The sequence below is a fragment of the Myodes glareolus genome, chromosome 10 (assembly GCF_982192425.1).
Source record: "Myodes glareolus chromosome 10, mMyoGla1.1, whole genome shotgun sequence".
NCBI classification, from domain to species: domain Eukaryota; kingdom Metazoa; phylum Chordata; class Mammalia; order Rodentia; family Cricetidae; genus Myodes; species Myodes glareolus.
The window spans coordinates 77,463,887-77,488,374 of NC_142035.1; the positions used below are offsets into that span (position 1 = coordinate 77,463,887).

Below are 24,488 nucleotides of genomic sequence, written 5' to 3' on the forward strand. Positions count from 1 at the left end.
TTCATTTTTCTGGATTCTGGGAATTGGGTAACACCAATCCATTCCACAGACAATTACATCAACTGTGAGACAAATGACAGCTCTTCTGAGACTGCTGACATTTAAAGAGATTTCAATAGACAATCAAATGATTATTGACTGTGCCCTAGTCACCTGCTTAGGGCATCTAGGAAAATAACACCAAACACCCCACCAAAAAAGGTAATGACATTTTATGAATATTTATTGAAATTTTATGACATTTATTCATAAAGACAAAGAAGAGAATTTTAGGCATGTCAGAAAAGAAGTGGGTTAATAACAGGAAAGAGAAAGAAAAAAAAAAAGCCCCTTAAAGTCTTAAGTTAGAATAAGCTCTCTAGTAATTAAAACTTTCCTGGTCACAAGAGATTGAGACTCTAGGTAAAGCAGCAGCAAGCAACTTCTCTGTAAGAGAACAGTCTAATTGCACACATAATTCACAAGTTAGTCTTTGCTTGATACTGGTAAAAACTCAACTTTATGCCAGTCATAAAATTTAACTGAGAAATCATCCAGCGCCTGTCAGTTCTTGTTAGGGTGAAAAAGCACTTCTGCATTCTAATTCGCCGTTTCCCCCTCTTCAGTCTCTGAAAGAAAGTTGAATGGCCAGAAATGATCACAACCAAAGGACAGTAGCCAATTACCAAACTACAATCACCAACAGGCTTGATTTCTAATAGGAAGATATTTGACTTGGAAAAAAAAAAACTCCAATGATAAACAATTTGAAAACTAGCAATGTTCTAGATTGTTAAGGAACCATGGCCAACACACTGCAGACACAGGTCAGACTCTTACAGACCAGTTGGTGAAATAGGGAATGTTCAGAAGTGGGGAGACAATTAAGAAGTGTGAATAAAGAAACCAGCTTTCTAGGTTAAAACCGGATTCTGAGTCGACCTTGTCAAGGGCTGTCTTTTAATATCAGCTTGATTATTTTTACTCTGTATCCATGGTGACTGAGTATCATAAACTAGCTGGCTGGTTGGTTTATTACAAACACCAAATGCAGGAAGTTATAAAACTATGCTAAGATGCACTTCAGCTTATGGACATCAAGTAAAGCGTTCATGTCAGTAGTGGGGACAGTCACACCAATTTTCCACTGGTAAAGCCAGTACTGTCAGTGTTTTGTGGCTTAGCATTGAGCTCTTCAACACATACGCTAGAGAAAGCTAGTAAAATTTGTTTCATAGGCAGGAACATCACCATGTTGGGAAAAGTTTAACTTAGTCAAAAAACTTAAGATGCTGGAGTTAAAAAAAAAAAAAAGGCCAAAACCAAGGCAGGAAATGACTGTTCTTACTACCTAATACAGACATCTTTTAAATAGAAATCTGACCAGGAAGCTTTTAAATATCATTTCCTTTTTCAAAACTGAGAGGGGAAGGGCTGATATTTTGTAGTAATACTCAACTGATAAAAATGCTTACTATGGGATACAAAAAAATATAAGAATACACACAGAAAATAGACCCTCAAATAGCTGAGTACATTTTCAAAAGTAAATAAAAAAATAACTATTGCTTGCTTTTTCAAGAAACCCCACATTTCTTCGGTGAGAAACAACTGCAGGAATAGGGCAATGCAGGTTTCCCTAGGTGGGAGGTGCTGCAAGAGGCTCAGGCTGCTTAAGGCACAGCTAAAGACCCACACCACCAGGAAACCAACTGGTAATGCATGGTGAGCCTGTGTAAGGTAGGGGACAAAGACTTTCCTTCACCTTTATGGGTGGAATGGAAGCAAAGAGAGAAAAATTAAGAGGTCAAAGTGCCACTTGCGGGGGACAGGCTACAAGTGAAAATCAGACTCCTTCCTCCACCGAGGTCTCTGAGTGTCCTCTGGGAAGCAGGGCAGATCTAGGGCTGGCCAGTGGCTCTGATTTGGCTGGGGACAGAAGTGCCCTTCCTTCCTACCAAAAAACTTGAAGGATCTTGTGTAAACAGCAGCAGACAGATCCCCTTAGGTTCCTTACCAATGCTCTAATTACTTGTAGGACTCCCTGAGAGCTACTTCCACAGTATTTTATATGCACAGGCCATTAGCAGACACAGAACAGCACAACAGTCCCCTCTCCACACCACGACATTGGACAGAACGTGCTCAGGCTGGCACTGAGCAGGGTGTTCATACAACCACTATGACTGCCGACCTTGGTTAGTCATCTCTCAACTACCTACAATTTCTCAAGTTTTAGCAAACTCTGTTTTGAGGAAATCTATTTTATTTATTAATTTTCAAATTATGTGCTTTGGTTCTTTGCCAGTATGTTTGTCTGTATGAAGGTGTCAGACTCTCTGGAACTGGAGTCACAGACAGTTGTGAACTTCCATGCAGGGGCTGGGAATTGAACCAGGCTTTGGAAGAGCAGCCAATGCTCTTAACCGCTGAGCCGTCTCTCCAGTCCGTTGAGAACATCAGTTCTATTTCAATTAACTAAGCTAAATCAAAAGGCAAGTTTCCTGGCTGTAAGAGTTCTGCAGTCATGCTTAGATGACGTTTAATGGCTGGTGATCTGAATCACCTCGAATGTTTATGTTGGTGATTCTGTCTGCAAGTGACAGAGTGGACACCAAGCTACACTGCAAAGACAAGAAAGCTTACGTGGCCACAGCACTTAACAGTGGGCAACCACATTACTGCAGTATTACAAACTGGAAAAGCTGCTGCCTGAGCCTCAAAATATGGAAGCAGGGAACAAACAGTTGGTGCTCAACAGATAAAATGCTCACACTGAATAAGGAAGGGTTCAGGCAGTTCCTGGACCCTTAGAGGACAATGGGGAAGGGAGCACATGAGAACTTAGGCTTTCCAGGGCCCATGGATCAAAGCTTCTGAAATTCACAGGTGTCTACTAAACTGAGAACTCAGCACCAGAGCAGCAACTTTCTCACTGGTGTCAGCACAGGCAGTAGTGATTCTGCTTAATATAGTACCTAAACGTCCTGAAACCAGCCCACGTTTCTACGGCATCTAGCATTATTAAACAATTCAGCTTCAGCACACTAACTCTGGCCTTTTTTTTCCTTTTACAGTGAAGTACCCAGAAAAAGTCCATGAAGTACAACAGAGAGGTATACTAACTGACAAACAGATGAGCCACAGACCCCGCAAATGTTAAGTTTCTGTAGATGTGTAGATTCCCGTGAAGACTGCCTCAGGTATCTGTAACAGTTAGCAGTGCAGGGACCTCCCTGCAGACACCTGCTGCTGGTGTTATGCCTTTCCCACTGCTTGTCTGAATACTGTTTAATGGGAGCAGGCAAGGAAGGAACTGGTTTTCCATATGGTTTGTAGTTTTTTTTAACACAAGTAAATGGATGCTAGACTCCTGCATCAGTACTTCGTGGCTGGAAACCCTCCTTCCGAAGGCCACCCATGTCAAAGCGGGTAGAGACTTCACAGCGCACTAATAATGTATCATCCTTAACGAAGGTTCCCTGTCTTAAGGCTTCCAGATGCATAAATGTTACGTAGCCAAAACCTTTGGGGTTCCGTGGGATTGTGGGACGCTGAAAGGCAAGCAACTCTGGTTTAGCATCCATGACCTCTTCGTGGTTTTGCCTTATTACTGCTTCAGACTGATCAAGAATTGTAAGGCGTATTGTGCCTTGGAAGGGCCAGGGGAGATGACTGTCATAATCTCCTTGCATTGTGTGGACAAACAGGGATATATAGTTTGCACAGCGCTGAGCAGTGGGTAACTGAAGGTGCAGGCGCATGCACAGCTTGTACCCAGGTCTGCCTGTGTAGAATCCTGGGCTATGAATGACAACAGGTTTTTCCTCTTCTTGGGATTTCAAGTGCATCCCAAAGTTGCCAATTTTCCAAATGTAAATCCCATTACACTGCTGTGCTTCCATTTCAGCAACCTTGTCCTCAAGGGTTCGAATGGTCCGTTTGAGCTCGCTTACATATATACTCTGAGTTTCCATTTTGGCAGTCAGTTCCCGGATTTGATGGTCCTGTCTTACTAGGCGACTTTCCAATTGTTTGATAGTTTCTTCATAATTTGGGTCCTCTGGACAGCATCCCCGGGACGGAGAGGAAGTATCACATGTACGCAAAGCAAGGTTTACATCACGAACAGCCTGGGCCAACAGTCTCATGTGCAACTGGGTATTCTCTTGCAGGTGTCGTGCCAAGTGATTTCTCTGCATCTGAAAGAAAGCACAAGTCACAAGTCTGGGAGCACTCACTGAGGATGAAGAAAAGGACCCAGCCAGGCAGACAAGAGGGTTGAAAAGTAGCATCACAATTTCTCTTAAACCTTTATCACTTCTCTGTGTTGTTACCTGATCCAATGAAACAATTCTCTTATTTTATTGGTGCTAACTCAAGAGCACTCTCAGCTGCTATTCCAATAATCACCCATCCTTCTTTGCTGATTCGAAGACAGCAAACACCCAGGTCTCTTTTCTCCATGTCCCTTCCTCTAATGTTTCTCTCATCAGAGTACAGCTAATAAAACTTTTGCATTAGAAAAACAAGGCAAAGCTTTCTACAGATCATGCTTCCTTTAGTCAATACCATTTTTCTCCCCTTTAAAGCCACCTGAGCCCACCTGTCAAGTCCTCAATCCCACTTATGGTGCTGACTGACTGCAAACTGCCATCTCCATAGCATTCTAAGACCACAAAAAGTCCTAAATGTTCTATGATAATCACAATTATAAAATAATGTATATTACAGAAAAATAGAAAATACAGGTGATTAAAAAGAAAATAGGCTACCTATTTTCTGTCTTAGCATTTGATAACCTTCAAGTTTTCTCTCTATACACATAACATAGAACTTCTTCATAACGTTTGAGTTACCATTCTATTTTATCTTTTAAACTGTGACATATGTTTATTCTAAGTATTGTAAAAGTAGAGCAGAACAAAACATGTAATTACGTACCCCAGAGAGAACGAGGCCAACACAAGAGTAAGCTGTCAGACACTTCACACTGTGACCCCAGCTTGGAGCTAACCTGGGAGACAACGCAGGACTTTCCTCCTTACCATGCACTGTTTTGAATACAGTTTGTTCAGGTTTCTTACCTTGCTTACCTCTCTTTCCTGTAAGACGAATTCTGTAACACTGCAATACTGCTTCCATTCCTTCTTACTCTTCCAAGTCAGTGCTCTAGGCTACACTCAGGCCATCTCCATTCGAATGAGCTGAGATGGCTAGACTCACTACCACTAAAACACCCTTTCTGTCTTTTAAGCTCTCAGCTGCACAGCTCTTTCTGTGTTGACTCTTTCTGTTCAAGTCTTTCTTTCCAACCCAGTGACTGAGACCATAAACCTACAGTCATTCTGGATGCCCCCCCTTCTCTGCCTATTGTACTTCATTACTATTAAACCTTCCCTCCTAAAGGTGTCTAGGGTTCATAGATCTCTCTCTTTATTCACTTTCATTATGCATGCTGACCTTATTTTGGGTGTTGTTAGTGAAAAGTTCAGATACTGCTTTTCCTTATACTACTTCAGATCTTCCTTGTTGTTGCTAGATTAAATAATAATACATATATATAAATATATATATAATATAATAATAATAATACATATATATAAAAACAAAATCAAAAACCTCCAAACAAAAAATAAGTCACCACACTTACTTTCTTTCATCGTCTTGAAATTTTTTTTGGTAAAATTTTATTTTTATTTTAAACTACAGGTAGGTGTGTGTGTGTGTGTGTGTGTGTTTGGGGATGCACGTGAATGCAGGTGCTACAGAGGCCAGAGGTGTAGGAGTCCCTGGGCCTAGAGTTCCTGGCCACTGTGAGCCACGTGATGTAGGTAGGTGCCAAGAACCACTGAGCCATCTTCCAGAGCTGCCCTGAACATTGTTTTTCCCCACCTGTTAAGATTCAGTCCATAGGCTGGTAAGACGGCAATGGTGCCTGCCACCAAGACTGACAACCTGAGATTGATCTCCTGGAATCTACATGGGCGAAGAAAGAACCAACTCCTATAAGCTATCCTTTGGCCTCTACATGTATGCCATGGAACACATATACCCACATATATACTGATGTGCATATGTGCACATGCGCGCACACACAATTAAAAAGGGCAAAGATTCAGTTAAATATGTTCATTCATGTGCACCTAAATACTTAAGCCATCACTATGTGTGTAAGTATCACATCATATTCATAATAATTTACAATAACATTGTTTATATATAAATGCTTTCTAAACACTTAAATTTAAATTTGTTGGTATTCTTCAGTATACACCTGAGTATGGTGTGTGTGTATGTATGTATGTATATATATATATATATATATATATATATATATATATATATATATAAAATTCAGATTGCAGAATTCAATGAAAACTTACCTTCTCATGACAACCAAAAACACTGAAGGTGCAAGGGATTGGTGCTGTCGGGCAGTCCAGATCATAATGATTAGGCATCTGAAAATCAATATGAAGTTGAAAAATGTCTTTCCCTGAATATCATGCTCTAGATGATGATAGTACATTTAAAAATCTTACAGTAAGCAAAACTGTGTATTATCTATGGCTTTTTCACAGTTCTGAGAAATTAAATATTAACATCTTATACCACCCAATTCACTAAACTTCATTTCTTAAAATGGTTTGCGTCTATGATAGAACACTGGTGCCCTCTTGTGGCATTTTTCAAGAATACACACCCTAACAACTTCCCCAGCAAACCCAGGGACGGGTCATACATTCATGAAAGCCTCTAAACAGACCCATTACTTTCCATATGACAATCTTTTATAAATCATCTCATCTTTGAAACCCGGGCATATTGATTTTAGCTCTACAGGGGAACTTGATTATTATATGGTAGAGACACAACCATCGTTGGCTGGATACAGCACCCCAGACTCGACTCAAGTGACCACGTCTGTCCTGTGTCACCAGTCAATACAGTCAACGCTGCCTGACGTTTGCTATTCTGGAAATAGGACTGACCCTGGGCACAGTCCACGGAGGCTTTTCAACATTTCCAGAAATAATCCAAGGATTTTCCCTCCTGTGTGTTTTCAACTTGCTTATTTGTGGTCCACGATGCCAACTGAGGTTGTCAGTACAATAAAGCCAAATGGACGGGATGGGAGCAGATTATTCTGTCATTTTTCTAGGTCTTTGAGCTCCTAAATCTAGGGCTGATAACTGCACACTTGCTCAAAGTGCGTGTGCAGTTCACAGCATTTTTCCCAGCTCTGTCATCATCAATGATTTCAAATTCATCAATGTAGCCAGGCTTCACCACCATGGTTAGGAACGGGATGACGACTCTGGAGCACGGCCTGAGGAGGGCCTGGCATTTGCCTCTCTTCTCCGCACTGCTGATCCTCTTGGGAGCATCTGTCAGTGCATTCATGCGCTCCATGAGGGAAGATGGTGAAGACACTTCAGCCTTTAGTTTAGGGTGAGGTCATCTTTTTAAAATAGTACCAAAGGACAAGGTGTGATGGTACATGTCTTTAATTAATCCCAGCACTTGGAGGCAGGGGCTACTGAGTCTTACCAGCTTGATCTACACAGTGAGTTCCAGGCCAGCCAGGGCTACATACCCAGCCACAAACAAACCCAAAAGCCAAAAATAAAAAAGCAAAAAACCAGAACGAACCAACCAAATACAGAAAAGGTACCAAGGGGTTGGAGAGGCAGCTCACGATGGGTAGAGTACACTCACCTAGCAGGTCAACTCTGGGGTGTACTTGGGTACAGAAAGGAAAAAGAAAAGGAATGGAGAAGAGGAGGAAGAGGAAGGGGAGGAGAGACAGAAAGAGGGAAGAAAGAAGTCATGTCAAAGTTGGGTCCAATTTTCACTAGAAATTGAGCCATAGTTGAGGACCAAAGTTCAGTTTCTCTGAAGTTTCACTACGGTTTTTGTTTTTATTAAATTTTACTTTTACTGAGCTTTTATAAGTATAGCATAGCATAGTTTCCATTAAATATTAATTGAGAACAAAAAAGAAAACCAGGGGTACAAGATGACTTCATAAGCAAAACGTTTAACACCTTTAGATTAGGATTCTTGGGAAAAACACAACAGACGGACCCATGGGAACATTAGTCAGCGTCTTACCAAGTAAGGCAGTCAGTGAGGTTTTCACTACAGACTTCCAGCTCACACAGATTTAGTGACTAATATTCATCCTTTGTGGTAAACTCCCTAACTTTCAACAGAGAGCAATCTGATGGAATTTTCCTTTCTTTACTAGCAGATAAAGTGTAACAGTTTTCTATGACGACTGTTGCCTTTGGTGATGCTCTGCAGTGGTTCTGAAAACCCTTCGCATGTCGCAGGAGCTGGTGCTGCACAGCACTGTGCTGCTGAGCCAGAGCTTTCTTCTGCTTCCTCATTCTCTCAGTTAACCTCCGGACAACCAGGCCTCACGCCAATGTGTTAACGTATTCTTCTACGAGTCTGTTTTTAAGTGGGGCCCTTTACTTTCAATTGTTTTTATTTGAAACTCATCTGTTTTGGTTCATCTGTTTTGTTTTTATTTCTTTGTGCTGGGCACACTAGGTAGAGTCTCTAGTCCTCTCAGTTCCATCCCTAGCCAATGGAATCCTTTTTTTTTTTTTTAATTTTTTGAGAAGCGTCTCTCTATGAAGTCCAGGAACTCACTATGTAGATGAGGCTGGCTTTGAACTCAGAGATCCACCTGCTCCTGCCTTCTGAGTGCTGAGGTGTACACCAGCCACCATGATTTAAGCATCTACAAATACTAATTTTTGTTCCTTTTAAATATTTATTCAATTACATTAACTTATATATTTTTTGTACAGTAGAATGCTTCAACATATACTGATTTTGCCTTATTTTTTATATTCTCAATTTAAAAAAACTGTAGCACTTCTTTAAGCTCTTAAGGACACAGTAATTTGCAAGAGACACCTACCTGTTCTCTGATGAGGATTGTACCACAGTATTCACAGATGATATTTGCCAAAGGACAGGTCTGATCATGGATCTAAGTTGTATGAGAGAATTAAGAAATGTATGAGAAAGTCTGAAAAAGTAAAAGACTAATTTTTACAGTAATTTTTTTCACTGTGTGCAAATGAAGAGCATTTATGTACAGTCACAATGTAAGACTTTTGCTAGTTAATGAGACTCAGTCTTCAATTTCCTTCAAAGAATTAGTTAGAATGCAAAACAGAGATGGACTTCTTTTGAACTTGAAGCACAGCACCTCGGAGAAGCATGGATATCATTGGCTGGTGTAATTCTCCAAGGGCAAAAGTTTCAGCAGCAGTTACAGATGAGCTAATTACAATTCTTTCCAGTAAGTTAGAGCAAGCAAGCCATCAATCAAAAGGCATTAGGGCATAGGCTTTGGTACTTAAGCTCTCAGAAGGAGGAGTCCCACTTTCTAGAACACAGTAACTCTGGTTTAACAGATATGCTGAGAAACAGACAAAGCTTCCTCATCAGTTCATCAAATCTATTCAAGTTGAGAAAGGGACCAAGTTTGTTTCAATTATGACTGAGATTTTACATATTTATTATTAGCAAGTTAGTTGAATTTTCTTGACTATTTATTTATTTATTTATTTATTTATTTATTTATTTATATATTTATTTATGGTATTTCAAGACACGGTTTCACTGCAGCTTTGGAGCCTCTCCTGGAACTAGCTCTTGTAGACCAGGCTGGCCTTGAACTCACAGAGATCCGCCTGTCTCTGCCACCTGAGTGCTGGGATTAAAGGTGTGCACCACCACCGCCCAACAATTTTCTTGACTATTTTTATCAACACACTAAATATAAAATGCTCAATTTTCTAAGAAACAAATTTAGAAGAGTACAAATTTAAGGAAGTAACTAAGTATCAGTTATAGAGGAACATAGACTAATGCAGGTTATTTTATTAAAGAGTACCAGGGTAGGGTTTCAATGTCACCCCAACACTGACACCATTAGGGTGAAACTAATTAGCCTGCTGGATGGAAACAACTGCCGTCCCATCATGGTGCTGCCAGGTATCACACTGTTTCTTTTTAAAGGTTAGCTTCAACTGCAGGACAATATACACACTGAAAAGTGAATGGAGCCAATGGTTTAGTACCAGTGGAACACACTTTGCTATATTTAATAAACTATTTCTTACAGATGCGATAGCTCATGCCCTTTGAGGAACAAGTCTGTACAGCTCTTACACAAAACCTGCCGTCAGATCGTGGACAGGAGGAAAGCAGCAGGTGTTTGTCCTAGCAGCTCTTGTTCATTGCTCACTCTCAGTTTAGTCTAATGCGTCCGAAGGATACGGAAATATAAATTCCACATCTATAGCCCTTGCCTTACCTGAAACTTCATTTCTTTCACACAAATTACCTTTTAAAAACTGATAATACAGCTGGGTGGTGGTGGTGCACACCTTTAATCCAAGTACTTGGGAGGCAAAGGCAGGCAGATCTCTGAGTTTGAGGCCAACCTGGTCTATAGAATGAATTCAACAACAACAACAACAATAACAACAACAACTCCAAAACAAAAACCTGATAATATAAATTAATTTTTGTATTTACATCCTTATCTTAATGCTACCACCTTCAAATATGTACTTTAAATGTAATGAACAAATCTAAGTTAGCACATACCTCTTTTTCTTCAAATGGCATGAATACAGCACAGTTTACACAAGAAACCTGTCTCCTGGGACAATCCTCAATAACATGTATATTAAACTGGCACTTTTGGAAAGGACGTTGACATTGGGGACAATTCATAAGAGCAAATTCACAATGTGCTTGATGATCCTGTAATAAAGGAAAAATAATTGATTAGTATTTGAAAACCCTAAAAATGTTTTCTAAAGATAATCTTTTCTAAGAAAACATTTTTTTTTTCTTTCAGAATTACTTTTAACTGTCAATCTGACATAACACAAGTCACTTGAGAAGGGAGTCTCAATTAACGAACTGCACAAATCAGATTGGCTTCTCGGCATGTCTACAGGGAACTGTTTTAACTGTTAACTGATGGAGGAGGGCCCCGCCCACTGTGGGTGGCACCATTTCGTGGGCAGGTGGTCCTGGGCTGTATAACAAAGCTAGCTTGAGGAAGGGCCTCTGAGCTAGCCAGGAAATTGTGTTCCTCCAAGGATTCTGTGTGAGTCCAGGCCTGACTTCTTCAACAACAGATTACGATCTGAAACTATAAGCCAAACACAGCCTTTCCTACTCTAAACTGCTTGGTCAGAGTGTATCATAACAGGATAGAGACTAAATACGGACAGTAACTAAAGACCACATTTTCTAGCCACACACAGCATGGAGGCCTTAATGGAGTCTTTCAAACAATAATTGTGATGTCAAGTTTATAAGAAGAATAAGACGTCTCGAGTTAAATTTCCAGTTAGAGAAGTTTCGGATAGAAGTTAGATTTCCAGATTAGTAATTTATTCTGTGCTGAAAGGGTTACAGAGGCCCAAAAATGTGAGCCTATTCCACCTTGTTTGGAGGTCAGAGAGTTTGAGCTTGCTCAAAGTTGTTGACAACAACTGTGTCTACACACCCTGACCTAGGGTGTGGTTGCTTGGTGTTTTGGACATTAATATGGCTCATATAGGTAGATCCACTCCACCCTGACCAAAGGTCAGAGAATTTAAGCATACTTCTTTTGAAATAGGAGGTTTGACCTATGGTGTGGGTGCCTTCAGGATACTTGGTCTAGGGAGGAGTTCAGTGCCTACACAACAGAATGCTTTTCTCATGAATTAATGGTTTGATGTTTCAAGCACTGAAGCAAGTAACTGTTCTGGCTGTTCATGTTAGAGCAGTCTTTGCCTTCATCCCCCCTTTGTATTGGGGTATAAAGTGCATGAAAAAATAAACACCGGCTAATCCAAAACTCGGAACTCAGAAAAACTCAGCATTCAGTGTTCACTGAGTTGCCCTCCTGTTACTATCCTGTGTCACTGTGATTCTTTCTTATCCCTGTTCCTCCTTAATTTCTAATCTTCACGCCCATACCCTGGAACACGAACCCACCACAGCTAGGATCACAGCAGCATTCACCCCAAAACGGGGGCTCCCAACATATGGCAGCCCACCGTGGCAGGGCTCACAACAAAGGGTAACTCCCACCGAAACGGCTAAAGAGGTGGCCAGAGTTCTGTTCTGAGCACCCACACTGGGCTGTAAACAACTGCCTGTAAGCACAGGGAATCCAATACCTCTTCTGGCCTCCATGAGCACCTATACATAGCACACACGCACACTGAAATGAGTTAATCTTTTTTTTTTTTTTTTTTAAAAAGAGCAAAATAAAAGGGACAGACTTCAAATCCGCCCTAAACATTTTTGATTTCTGGTAAAACCCCAAAACACGAAAGAATTGATTTATTTTAATTAAAAAGAAAATTATCTCATTGTTTCAGTTAATTTCCAACTATATGAATATCTGATCCAGGGAATAAAACAATATGCAATTTAAAAAAATAGAGAAAGTATGATGAAGGTGCCGAGATGGTGGCTATAAGACACTTTGTTTCTTATTTCAAAATGAGAGAAATAAAGTTAGGTTAAGATGTAATTTGCAATTAAGAGGCTCTTCAACTGTTGAACTGTAGATGTGCTTATCTGAAAATCTTCCAAAAGCACAGACTTATTTTATTGCGGGGACAAGGTCTAAGTAGAAAGAATAAAACATTTCTAATTTTTTACATTTAATGATGGCAAGAATTCATTCACCCATCCTGATCTGCTATAATGACACACACAAACAGGGCAAAGTCGTTATGCTCTACAGACGACATTGTGTAGTGACAACAGTTAGAAAATGTCCTTAATACCTCGAGATGTCTCAGCTCCATCTTTTGCAAACAGCCTTTATTTGGGCACTTTACCGTCAGGGAAAGGATCTCTCGCTTTGCAAAATTGTCAGGAAACAGTTGATTTTCCAGCAGTATTTCATTATCAACTGGACACTTGTGACCTGCATCCCTAAAAGAAGCAGAAACTTAGAGTTAGTAGCCTGAAGCGTTCACGTGGAAGACTGACCGCAGCTCTCCTTATGAAATAAGACAAGCATTATATTTCACAGCAACACCAGAATGATAGTGCACTGTGGAGCTTATGAATTCACTTATGAAATGAATGCAAACTAGCACCGCACTATTTATCAAAAGCAAACGGGCTGTATATTGTAGGATAAATTCCAGCTAGAAAATAAGCAAAACACTGAATAAAATTATAGTTTGACTGGCATAAAAATGAAGTGAAGGTCAGTTAGGAAAGACTTCTGCAAGTCTGTGCTCTGTAATAGCTCTATAGTCGTCCACTAAGTCAGACTATGCTGCTTATGGTCTTAGCAACACATTCATAGTGTTACAAACAGAAGTCAAACTGGTTAGCAGTACCCTTTTGAGGCTTCTGGTAAGCTCTGAAATGAGGTTCATGATAACACCATCTCCTGAGCCACAAAAGGATGATTTTATTTGCATATCTAGGGTGAACTATAGCAGAGCTAAAGGACTTCTGGGGTGGGCCTCTTGGTGTTCTACTTTCCCTCATCTTTGGTGGGAAAAATCAGCTTCAGAAAACCTGGGAGTCTGCCACTCCCTTTGAACTTTTTGGTATTTTTCAAAATATCATTTTAAGATATTTTTATTTTTAATTATGTATCTGTATCTGTGTGGGGGCATGTGCACATGAATGTAGGTGCTTATGGAGGTCAGGATCCTGTGGAGCTGCAGGTATAGGCAGTTATGAACTACCTGCTGAGGGTCTGGGAACTGCTTTGAGTCATCTGCAAGAGCAGTAGATGCCATCCCTCCAGCCATCCAGAGATGTCTGTCTTGTGTCACAAAATGTGATAATCAGGTAAGCCACAGGAGCCTTAATCAATCACTGAAATGTTTCTTCAACACTACATGCTATCTGTTGTCAAACAGCACAGAACTAAGAGAGACAGAGCTGATCTTTATGGGTTCTGTTTAAGATTACATAATGCATGCCAGGTATGGGATCTCTGTGAGCTCCAGGACAGTTAAGATTATATTCCTTGTCTCAAAAAAAAAATACATTATAACTATCAGATACTTTTAAAACAAAGAAAGTGGAAACAAACCTTGTACAACATGCATATCTAAGGGAAAGTAATAACTTTACAAAGTAAATCTAAAACCATTACCCACAGTTTTAAAAAACTCAAAAGAAAATGAATTAGACCAAGACCCATTTTGATTTCTTGAATGAGTCAATGAAGACTTTACAGCAGTTCCTTTTAAGAGATTAAAGCCATAGTACTCTGCCATTTCTAGCTTCAAGGGAAACAGGACTAAGGTCTCAGATTTCCTTTTGTGGGATTTGCTTCTTTTTCTTATCACTATCCTACAACTTTCAAAACATTTTGCTACAAAGATTAGCGAGCTAGCTTCCTGGACACTTGATAAAAGAGCGCACATTTCTCCCGTAGAGAAATCAGCATGGCACACGTGCTACCATTTTACCTAATTATACTACATTAAAATAGAAACAGGAGGGTGAGCCTTGAACACTGCTGGCTGTGATCTAAACCAGGGGCCCCAGGGGACACTGTGACCTCACAGGCTGGGCTGAAGGTTGGTACTATTAGCTTCCAGTGGACACAACAGCAAGGTCTAACAGAAGACATCCTGCATCAATAAATAATCATCTGGCTCAAAGTATCAACAGCGCCAAGGCTGGGAAACAAACACATAACATAACCTTATCCTCTACAGTTCCTATTGATTCAATGCCAGCAGCACATTTTCCCTCAAATTAAAATGATGTGCTGCTCCTTTGTAACTTAATTCAAGTCCCAAGTATGGAGTTTTATTGAAAAGTTGGTACAGAAACTGAGAGGTAAGAATTCATAGACCATTGAGTATCCCAAGATGGCCTTAGCCTACTTAGGAATCATTGCAGTTTGGTCCCTAATGCAGCAATGCTCAAAACAGAGCTTTGGAGACGTGACTGGAACTCCATGAGGGCTCTGACCTCCTCGGTGGATTAATCCATTTGAGGGTTCAGTGTGAAGGTAATGGAAACCCAGGAGGTGAGACCTAGCTGAACTGAATGAGCATCTTTTTGTCTTGTATATTTTAATCCAGTTACAACATTCATATACCAAGCACCTACTGTGAGGAAGGCACTATTGCTGTAACTAGAGAAAGCCGATTTAACATCTCAGTCTCAAGGATTTACTTTTCAGTGCTGTAGGCAGACAAAAAAACATCAGTTATCAATTGTTTAAGGGCAAAATTCTAGGGGTAAAAAAATCAAAGCCTAGCATGGTAAGGGATGGGAAAACACAGGAGGCCTCCTTTCATACTGCAGCACAAACTGGGATGGGCTCACTCACTTTTCTGTTGTCTTTTTTTTGGAGCAGCTTTTTCTGTCTGCCTACTCTTAGGATGACCTGTTTCTTTTCTTCCTTCCTTCCTTTTCTCTTTTGAGACAGGTTTTCTTTTTTTTCTCCTGGCTGTCTTAGAACTTGCTCTGTAGACCAGATTGGCCTTGAACTCATAGATCCACCCACCTCTGCCTCCCAAGTGCTGGGACTGAGGGCGTTTGCCACCACCACTCTAGGGATGGCCTGTTTCTAATATGCTCTTTGTATTTGGTTGTTATAAGCATCGTTCTTTCTCAACATCAAATACCTTATGGATTTGATGATGCAGGCTTTGCAGAACCTGTGGCCACATGGTGTTTGCACTGCTTCCCGTAACGCCATCAAGCAGATGGGGCACTCATACTTGCTTTCCAAAGGTGGGTCAAACTCCACGTCGTATCCCTGGATCTCCTCCATAAAGGAGCTGGAGAAGTTCCCCGTGCTGGCGGACCCACTCACACTGTCATCTTTCATTGCAGCACTGCAGGAGGTGGCCATGGCAGCACAGCAGTCACTTGAGGACTGGCTGGACGCACAGCTGTTTTCACAGTTTAACAGACTCATAGTAGCTTTGTTATCAGTCAATCTGCACACAAAGCGAGAACAAATGCTTCAGCATGCAAACACATAGCTTACCTATACTAGTCACCTAGTAGCCCACACATACTGTTTTAATATTACTTACAAAATAACTTCTAAAGTGTTTGAGCTTTGTTTCATATGATTACCACTTCAAAATGTTTATGAATCACCAAGGAACACAAAGGAAAGTTCCCGGTCTATGCAATGACAACAGAAGGTTGGAAAAGAAAAGCCCTTCTGTTACAACGCCTTAGTATCTGTTTACACTGAAAATTTAGTGTTCACTGCCGTGCCCAGCACAAGAGTTTTTCACATAATGGTCGATGCTCACTAAACATCTACTGAGGAGGTTTTTCACGTAAATAAGGGTCCGTTAGGTATTCTTAGTTGAAGAGAATAGTACAGCCAGCAGGGAACACAGCAATACTGGGTGTGTGTGTGATCTGGAGCAAGTCATAACTTTGTTTCTTCTTCTGATCTTAAACTCTGTGTGGATTTCTAAAGGCTCAGCGTGGCAATGTCTATTATATAGAAGGAATGGAATTTAAAAGTGTACATTTATCTTTCTGTCTTCAGTCAGATCAGATGACCATGTTTCACTACTAGTGACTGGAAAAACATGTGAGGTTTCTTTGCCTATGGAAAACTATTGTATTAGGAGGAGACAGATGCCTTCACATATATGGGATATGAACGTTTAAAAGCAACTTATAATACCTATAACCAGCCATGTCTTTAGTTTATAACCTGCCATGTCTTTAGTTTAATTATCCTCGAGAAAATTCCTAATGTGAACTATAGTTCAAGAAGCAGAACGCAAACCTCTAGTCAATACAGCAGATAATAACCCCAATGCCTGTCTACATAAAAATTTTGTCTGCCAGTGTGCCAAATGGAGGATTAAGCTACCAGGTCAGTGATATGGCTCAGTGGGTAAAGGTGCTTGCCTCTAAACCTGACCACCTGAGTTTAATCCCTGGAACCCATAAATTGCCCTCTGACCTCCATACAGCTGCCACCCACACTCCTTTCACACAGCAGTACACAAATGTATTAAACAGCAATAAAATCCCTAACAACAACAACAACAAAAGGAGTTCTTGGTTGGGTCTAGTGGGGGCAGGTCTGTAGTCTTAACTACTAGGGAAGCTGAGGCAGGAGGATGGATTCTGGATGAGTCTAGACAACTTAGTGAGAGCCCACTTTAGAACAGTCAAAAGAGGATTGAGAAACAGCCCAGTGGCAGAGGACTTGCCTGGCCACTGTGAGGCTCTAGGTTCAACCCCCTCAACTGGAAATAAAGACAGGGCTCACAGTCTTTGCACCCTTAGAAACAAACACCTTTCTGGATGCTTCAAGTCTTTCAATCACTGTCTGACAGGTTCTACAGTTCTACAGGTTCTTCTGTCTACAGAAGCAGGAGGGGCTGAAGGACAGGCAGAGGTAAAGAGCGCCTGCTCTTCCAGGGGATCTGGGTTGGAGCCCTTCTCCCATGCTGGGTGGCTGATCCATCTGTAACTCTGGCTCTAAGGGAATCTGGCTTCTCTATGCACCTGGACTCTTGTGTACAAATAACTGAAAATAAAATAAATCGTACAACACAAAACAAAACAGAAAAACCAAAACATCGAAGTGGCAGTGCTCTGGTCGCGGGGCAGAGCTGCGGTGCAGTGCAGCCTCAGGGCTGGGCAGTCTGCACCTAGTCCTCTCTTAGTCTTGTGGTCACACAGGCAAAGTGGATAACCCTACGCTTCAGTTTCCTCTCTTATTAGTGAGAGTTCCATCTAGAGTTCCTGCTAGGACGATATGTGTTAATATGCACTGAACACTGAGAGCTGTAGCTGCAGTCAGAACAAGTTATAATTTCATACAGTTTTACACAGGATTGTCTTCTCTTATTAGAGTGAAACCATAGAGTTTAAAAGGTCAGCCTGCCTAAGATCACCAATTAAATAGCAGAGTGAGATTAAGCCACAAAGTCTACCTGACCCCGGAACCTTCTGCACTACATTATGTTTATCTGTGTTTTGACAAAATAATTTAAGATTTATTTCTTTTTAAGTGCTGAACAGTGTTATTACACTGAGTTGATTTAACTCCAAAAAGTCACCTGACACCTCATACCATTTTACTTTGTTTTTGATATAGTTTTGAAAAGTAAATTACCTCCTAAAGCCTGGTCATTTCTAATGTGAATTCTGAGGAAAGGCCCATTCTGACGGGAAGACAGGAAAGAATGAGAAACAGTGGTATACAGAACTAGGCAAAGACTGAGTATAAAGACCTTTACTGCCTTTACACTGAGGACAAAGGACAGCTGTGCCGCACAAGGACTGCATCCTATCTCTACTACTTTAGTCATGGTTTCTAAAGTAGACCATTGGGGAAAGAGCATGCAATTCTCAAAATTGTCTGATACATGACGCTGTTTACCCAGTATATATCTAAGGCTTTCAAATCTCCACTCCTACACAGTATGTACCAGGGTGTCCATTTTATATACCCTTGATAAGAACAGGCCTTTATGATCTTAGTCTGTTTTGTTCAGCTTTGCTTAGTAAAGTCATTTCTGAGCTACTGATATTCATTACTGAACTACACAGCACATATCACAGTGCTAGCTGTATGGCGAACCTGAGGGAACTAAGACTGCCCTTCCTCCCAAATGTTCAATTTAAAATTCAGCTACAGACAGTCACTACACTGCTTTCTTGCTGTCCACTTGAAGACTTGAGCACCATCTGATTTAAAGAGATCTTTTGCGAACTACACATTCCTAGTAAAACATGCTCGACAGTAACAATTTAAGAGGATTCCCAGTGAAGGAGCACACAGCAAGTGCGCTCTTAAAACCTGCACGGGCATCCGTGGGCAAAGGCGAGAACATAAGGAGGGCGTGAAGGGGCCCACGGCATTCTTGAACTCTCTCAGTAGCCATTATTACCTGCTCAAGGTCCCTCCTTAGGAGCTGCAGAGATGGCTCAGCAGCTAAGAACAAGTGCAGCTCCTCCAGAAGACTCAAGTTCGGATCCCAGCATCCTTGGCAGAGTCTGAGAACCACTTATCAGCTCCTGGGGATCTATACCTTCTTCTGGCTTCCTCCAGCTACACACCTGAGGCATACACACACATATAAATAGAATTAGTTAATTAAAAAGATAAAGATCCCCCTTATCATTGTCAAGGTGGCGGGAGAGTTCACAAAGCACCGCCCTTTTCCAAGGTCTCACTTGCAGTTAAAGGTTGCTGGAGGGACATTTTCCCCAGTAGTGTAGTCACTGTTAAGTTGCCTATGTCCTGAGGGCAACCCTAATTAAACTCATGGGTTTATCAAATATGAACACACACACACACACACACACACACACACACACACACACACACACACATATATATATATATTCGCTCTTAGGGTATAAAACACCATGGGTGTTATTAGAAAAAAAAACCTACCAATATCAAGCTGCTTTCATTACTTCCCATGCTTTAAGAACAGAGAGGCTCTATGTCATCCAAATACTCTTCAGGTAATACACCTTGCGTGCACCTGTACGTGTGTATGTGTGTTTAACATATACTGCAATATTTTAACACATAGTGTAGTAATTAGACTCAAACTTGATTACTACTAGGGAAGTTAAGCTACAACAAGCACAGCCACCTTTTCTGAGGCAAGTTAAAATATTTTACCTCTACTTTTATGTGTTGCAATGACTTAAGTAACAAAGCCACATCTCTAATTTCCCAACAGTGAGTTGTTGTCTTTATTAACACTTAGAGAAGAAAAAGTATCCTGAATCAGTTAGAGAGGTGAGAACACCGTGCTCTGAGCAATCCATGAGCTGCTACAAAAGCAGACTCCAGACTCACTAAGTAAGTTACGCTTTGCTACAAAGTATTTCTCAGCATAGCTTTTACTTATTTGGGTGACTTTCTCCAGGACAGAGAGGGCAGAATAAAATTTAGGTCATTCTTTATCTTGTACCTCACGACTGCAATTCTGTTTGCCGCTGAGAATCTAGTAAGGCACACTTGAGTGAAGTGCCACAGAAGTAACCATTACCAACTTACCTCAGCTACACAGTGAGTAAGTAATGAAATCGGCCTTACTAGAAACCATGGCTTGTAGCTACAAATCTGTACCTAGGTATGTATTATAATTCAAAGACAATGAAGTTAGATGTCTTCCGTGAAGGGTAAGGTGACCACCAAAGACATATGCTATGCTAGGAAATGTGGACCTTTTGAAAGCATACATTTTATGTTAGCTGCAGTGCACACATAAGTAAACATGTAATTTATAAATCAAAGCCACATAAAAGAAAATACTGACAATTAAACTTTAACTTTTTACAAGGGGGTCACCTGGTGGGACTGACCAGGTGGAAGGACAGAAGTGACTTATCCTGTGACTTCCACGCATGAGCTTAGGCACACACGAAGGCTGATATAGACACCCACGGGAATACACTAAATAATTATGTAAAAGCAAACCCCAAATTTCTTTACTAACAGCAACTGTGTGCCGTTCTTGCTGGGCGGTGGTGGCCCACACCTTTAATCTCAGCACTTGGGAGCTAGAGGCAGTTGGATCTCTGTGAGTTCAAGGCCACCCTGGGCTACAGCTTGAGCTGGGGGACAGCCAGAGCTGTTCTCCAGAGAAACTCTGTCTTGAAAAACAACAACAAAAACCCAAAACAATAACAAACTCATTCTTAAAATACAAAGACCTGCAAATGCGGTACAATGCTTAAGAAATGCTACAAAATATTTGACTGTTGTCGTTTAGTTTTGAACCCAAATTCAAAATGCTTTTGCTTACCCAGGCATTGTTTGCTCCTCGAAAAGTCAAGGATTTTTGGACAATCTCTTATACAAACCAAGTGACCAAAATTGGTGAGCAGCAGAATTTATTATCACAGACAAACAAGGCTATAATTCTGAAGCAGTAAATATACAGTGCATCAAGGCTGAAACTCAGACATGATTCTTGTATGCATCATGTGGACAACCATAGCTCAAACACTTTCCCTGAGTCACATGACACCAAACCGGCTACACTCCACCTCAAACCCCAAAAGGGGAAAAAAAAGCTCCTTTACCTCGGAGCATCATCAAAGGAGGTGTGAAATGCCAGCAGCTCAAGTCACAAGCCTACATACACTTCGGATGTGACAAGTTGTTCTCGTTTCTAGACTTGTGCAGCAGGCTAGTTACCTGCTCTCAGAGAAACATGCAAATCCTATACATCCAAGCTTTAGGTGCTTTTTGTTCACACACGATGGTCTAAGTCTCAGCTGGAGTTCCCCTGAAGTCAAATACTAGGAACAGTTTTATCGACACAGCGTCTGGAACAATCGCTAGAGTGCAGGGGTGGGGAGGGAACATTGGTGTCATCGAACTTTTTTTGTTTTTTCTAACTTATTGCTTAGGACCTCTATCGAATTTAACAGGGAACACAAAAAGTTTCCCCCTTCACTCTGGAAGTTTGAAGGGTTTTTAATTTTTTTCTTTTTAATGTAAGCTGGAAGGGACGGGAAAACCCAGCGGGCGATTTCCTTCCCTGGGCAGGGAAAACACGAGGTGAGGATCAGCCGGGCTGAGGAAGTGGGATGTAGTGAGCCGGGAAGGGACAGGATCGGCGGGAGAGGCTCCAAGACCAGGGGCCGGGCCAGGACTTTGGGGCGAGAGCGGGGAGGGCACGAGGGCGTCCCTGGCCTGTGGGAGGGCGGCGGCGCGTCCGGCACCTGTTAGACGCCGGGCACCGAGGGCAGTGGCGGCTGCGCGCCGAGACGGGGGTCCCGGGACCACCCAGACTGGAGAGGAGAGGGGCGGAGTCCCGGACCCGTGCGGGGACGAGGGAAGGGCGGCGCCGGTCCGTGGCAGGCGAGGGCGCGCGGCGACACGTCCCCATCCCGCGGGGAGCCGGAGTGACGCTCCCGGGCCCACGGCAGCCGGAACCCAAGTTCGAAGCCGCTCACTCACCGCTCGCCCACACACAGACGCCACAGCCGACCGGGAAGGCTCCCTCCGGACTACACCGCGTCGCGAACACACGCGGCGCTCCGAGACCGAGTGACTCCGACGCCAGACTCCAGGTTCGAGGGCAGCAGCCGCCGCGTCCGCCGACGGCCGGAGCCTCAGCCCCAGCCGCGGCTGTCGCTGCTTCCGCCTTCTCAGCCAGCCAGGAGCAGCGAGGGGAGGGGAGCGCGTCCCGAGACAGAGCGGCCCCGGGGGTGAGGGCGCCCCCTGGCCGTGGTCCTCCACCCTGCAGCTGTCAATCCCGCCTTGGCCTCGGAATGTGCAATTCTGATTGTGTGTGTGTGTGTGTGTGTGTGTGTTGAAAGGAGAAATTTGATGGTGATGGGGCATTAATAGCGTTGATAGCATGATAGCAACAATCCAAAATTTTATTTTCTTAGACTTTTTACAGTTCTTCCTCTACTCCTACCAATATGTAGAACCCTACATTAATTAATCAAGTAGTTCTTCCTCTCATCAAAACATGAAAAATTTCTTCACAACTGCTGCATTTGCACTAGCCTGTTCTCCGGCATTGTCACGGGAAAGGTGTTTTGAACTCCCAGTTTAAATGGATGCAAATATCTATGAATTGTAACAGACACACTGCGATAGATGCCCAAAAGATTTTCACCCTCATCTGAAGATTTGACTCATCTTCTCCACTTGATAGGGAGGGTGTTGCAGAGTCACGTGCGCACATCCTGAAACTAGATGTGTGCTTTCAAAACCGGTTTTTCCCCTTTATAAATCTTGTCACACACATACGGAATCTTGTCACTTTCGATTAAGTTGTTTAATCTAAACTTGCAAGCTTCAACTCTCTCATCTCATATTCACGTTGCTAGGTAAGATAAGTAAATACACGTAAATAAATGGTTTAAAGTTATATAGAAAATAATAGTGCAATAAATACTAACAATCCACATGTCCATTTTTTGCTGACATTTTAACTAACATATTCTTTCCAAAGTAATAATCTGTCATTACTCAGACTCAGTCTGCCATTTAAAAAGTGCCTTGAAATAGTTAAGGCATGAAAAGTGTAAAGAGTTACACGGAAGCGTCTGTGAACACGTCCTACAGTGTAAGCAGTAAAGGGAGCCTGCCGGTGCTACTCTCTGCGCATCCTCCTCCACCAGCTGCCTTGTCCACTTACATAAACAAGTTCCTGAGGGATGGAGAACAGGTCATTATACAAAAACAAGAGATGGGGAGAGGGCCAGATGGCCCAGTGGGTACCGAGCATGCCTTTAACCGTGATGCTAGGAGTTGGAACTCCGGAACCTATGTTTTAGAAGAGAACCAATTCCCAAAAGTTATCCTCTGAACTACACGTGTACACAATGGCATGCACATGTACACACACACACACACACACACACACACACACACACTTAAAAAAAAGAGGGACAGAGAAAAAAATTACAAGGGCATCAGATTTCCTCCATTTACTGTGGAGACCCTAAAATGAGGGCCTATTTTCACCTTGTCTGTGGGTCAGATAGTTTGGAGGTCGAAATGACTGACAAGTGTAATTGCAGGACCCAACTCAGGATGTGATTGCTTGGTTCTTTTAACATTAAACAGCTCATTCAAGTAGGTCCACGCCATTCTGACAGGCGGTCAGGAGATGCAATTGTGCTTCTGCTTTCTTTTGTAACTGTGAGGTCACCTGGGGAGGGGCGGTTTCCAGCTGATGTCCTCTACAGCAGCTTCCAGCTTTGCTACCCAGACAACAGAATGCTAATGATTTGCTATCTCAGAGTGTTAAAGCGATTGACTGTTTCCTTTGTGTCATGTTAATAAAGTCTTTTGTGTCCCCGCCCTCCCCCCCCCCCCCCCCCCCCCCCCCCCCCGCCCCATAACTCCTCTCCCATTTACATTGGGTATAAAAGCTGTGGAAAAATAAACACAGGCGTTTTCAGGATTTCTGTTATAATTGGAATGCCTTCCTGGTACTTCTCTACGGTTTCTGTCTTATTAATTTTCATGCGTCTTCATATTGTTTACTTGTATTTCTAAAATTCCCATGCCCCTACTCTGGTAAGAGGTACTTTTGTCAAGGCCAGTCCTCGACAGTTTATTAGTGTGACTTCTGGGCACGTTAGCTACTTGTCAAGCTTCCTCTTCCTAAGCCACAGAAAAGAGGATGACGTCTCCCTTAACCAGGTGTGTTGTCAAGGTGAACTAGTAAAAGAACACAGAGAACTAGAAAGAGGCTTCCAAAAAGAGCAGATGTTTTGTGTTCATTTCTTCACACTGTTTTTCTAAGTGTTCTTGAGGGACCTCAAGAATAGTTTCCTATTTCTATAAATCCTGTACATACTTTACTACTTTTTGTACATAGAGAGTCTTGGGCTCACCTGTGCCCTGGACACAGGAAACTTACACATCTTTATCTGCTTGCAGTCAAGTAGGACCGTGAGAAAGGGCTCATCAGCCGTGATGGGGAAGGATGCTTGCCATTTGGGGCTAACACATTTGATTTCTGCTTTGCTGCCTA

At 42.0% G+C, this 24,488-nt stretch overlaps 1 protein-coding gene and 1 pseudogene across 1 annotated transcript; both read right to left on the reverse strand.

Annotated features, from left to right (window-relative positions):
• Window positions 1-205: 205 nt before the first annotated feature.
• Window positions 206-22,137, reverse strand: Traf6 (TNF receptor associated factor 6). The gene is made up of 8 exons (XM_048443607.3): window positions 21,947-22,137; window positions 18,906-19,074; window positions 15,648-15,965; window positions 12,816-12,966; window positions 10,621-10,779; window positions 8,918-8,989; window positions 6,366-6,443; window positions 206-4,181 (listed from the first exon to the last, which is right to left on the reverse strand). Exons 3-8 carry the CDS (start codon window positions 15,941-15,943, stop codon window positions 3,345-3,347), a joined length of 1,593 nt encoding a protein of 530 aa, XP_048299564.1. The 5' UTR covers window positions 15,944-15,965; window positions 18,906-19,074; window positions 21,947-22,137; the 3' UTR covers window positions 206-3,344.
• Window positions 6,485-8,911, reverse strand: LOC125406586 (small ribosomal subunit protein uS8 pseudogene; annotated as a pseudogene).
• Window positions 22,138-24,488: the final 2,351 nt, after the last annotated feature.

Excerpts from the sequence above, each read along its gene's own strand:
- Traf6 (XM_048443607.3), bottom strand. The coding sequence starts at position 15,943 with ATGAGTCTGTTAAACTGTGAAAACAGCTGTGCGTCCAGCCAGTCCTCA. Across the intron at positions 10,780-12,815 it reads TGGAGCTGAGACATCTCGAG|GATCATCAAGCACATTGTGA; the intron begins GTATTAAGGACA and ends CCTTTATTACAG. Across the intron at positions 8,990-10,620 it reads TGCCATTTGAAGAAAAAGAG|ATCCATGATCAGACCTGTCC; the intron begins GTATGTGCTAAC and ends CATACAACTTAG.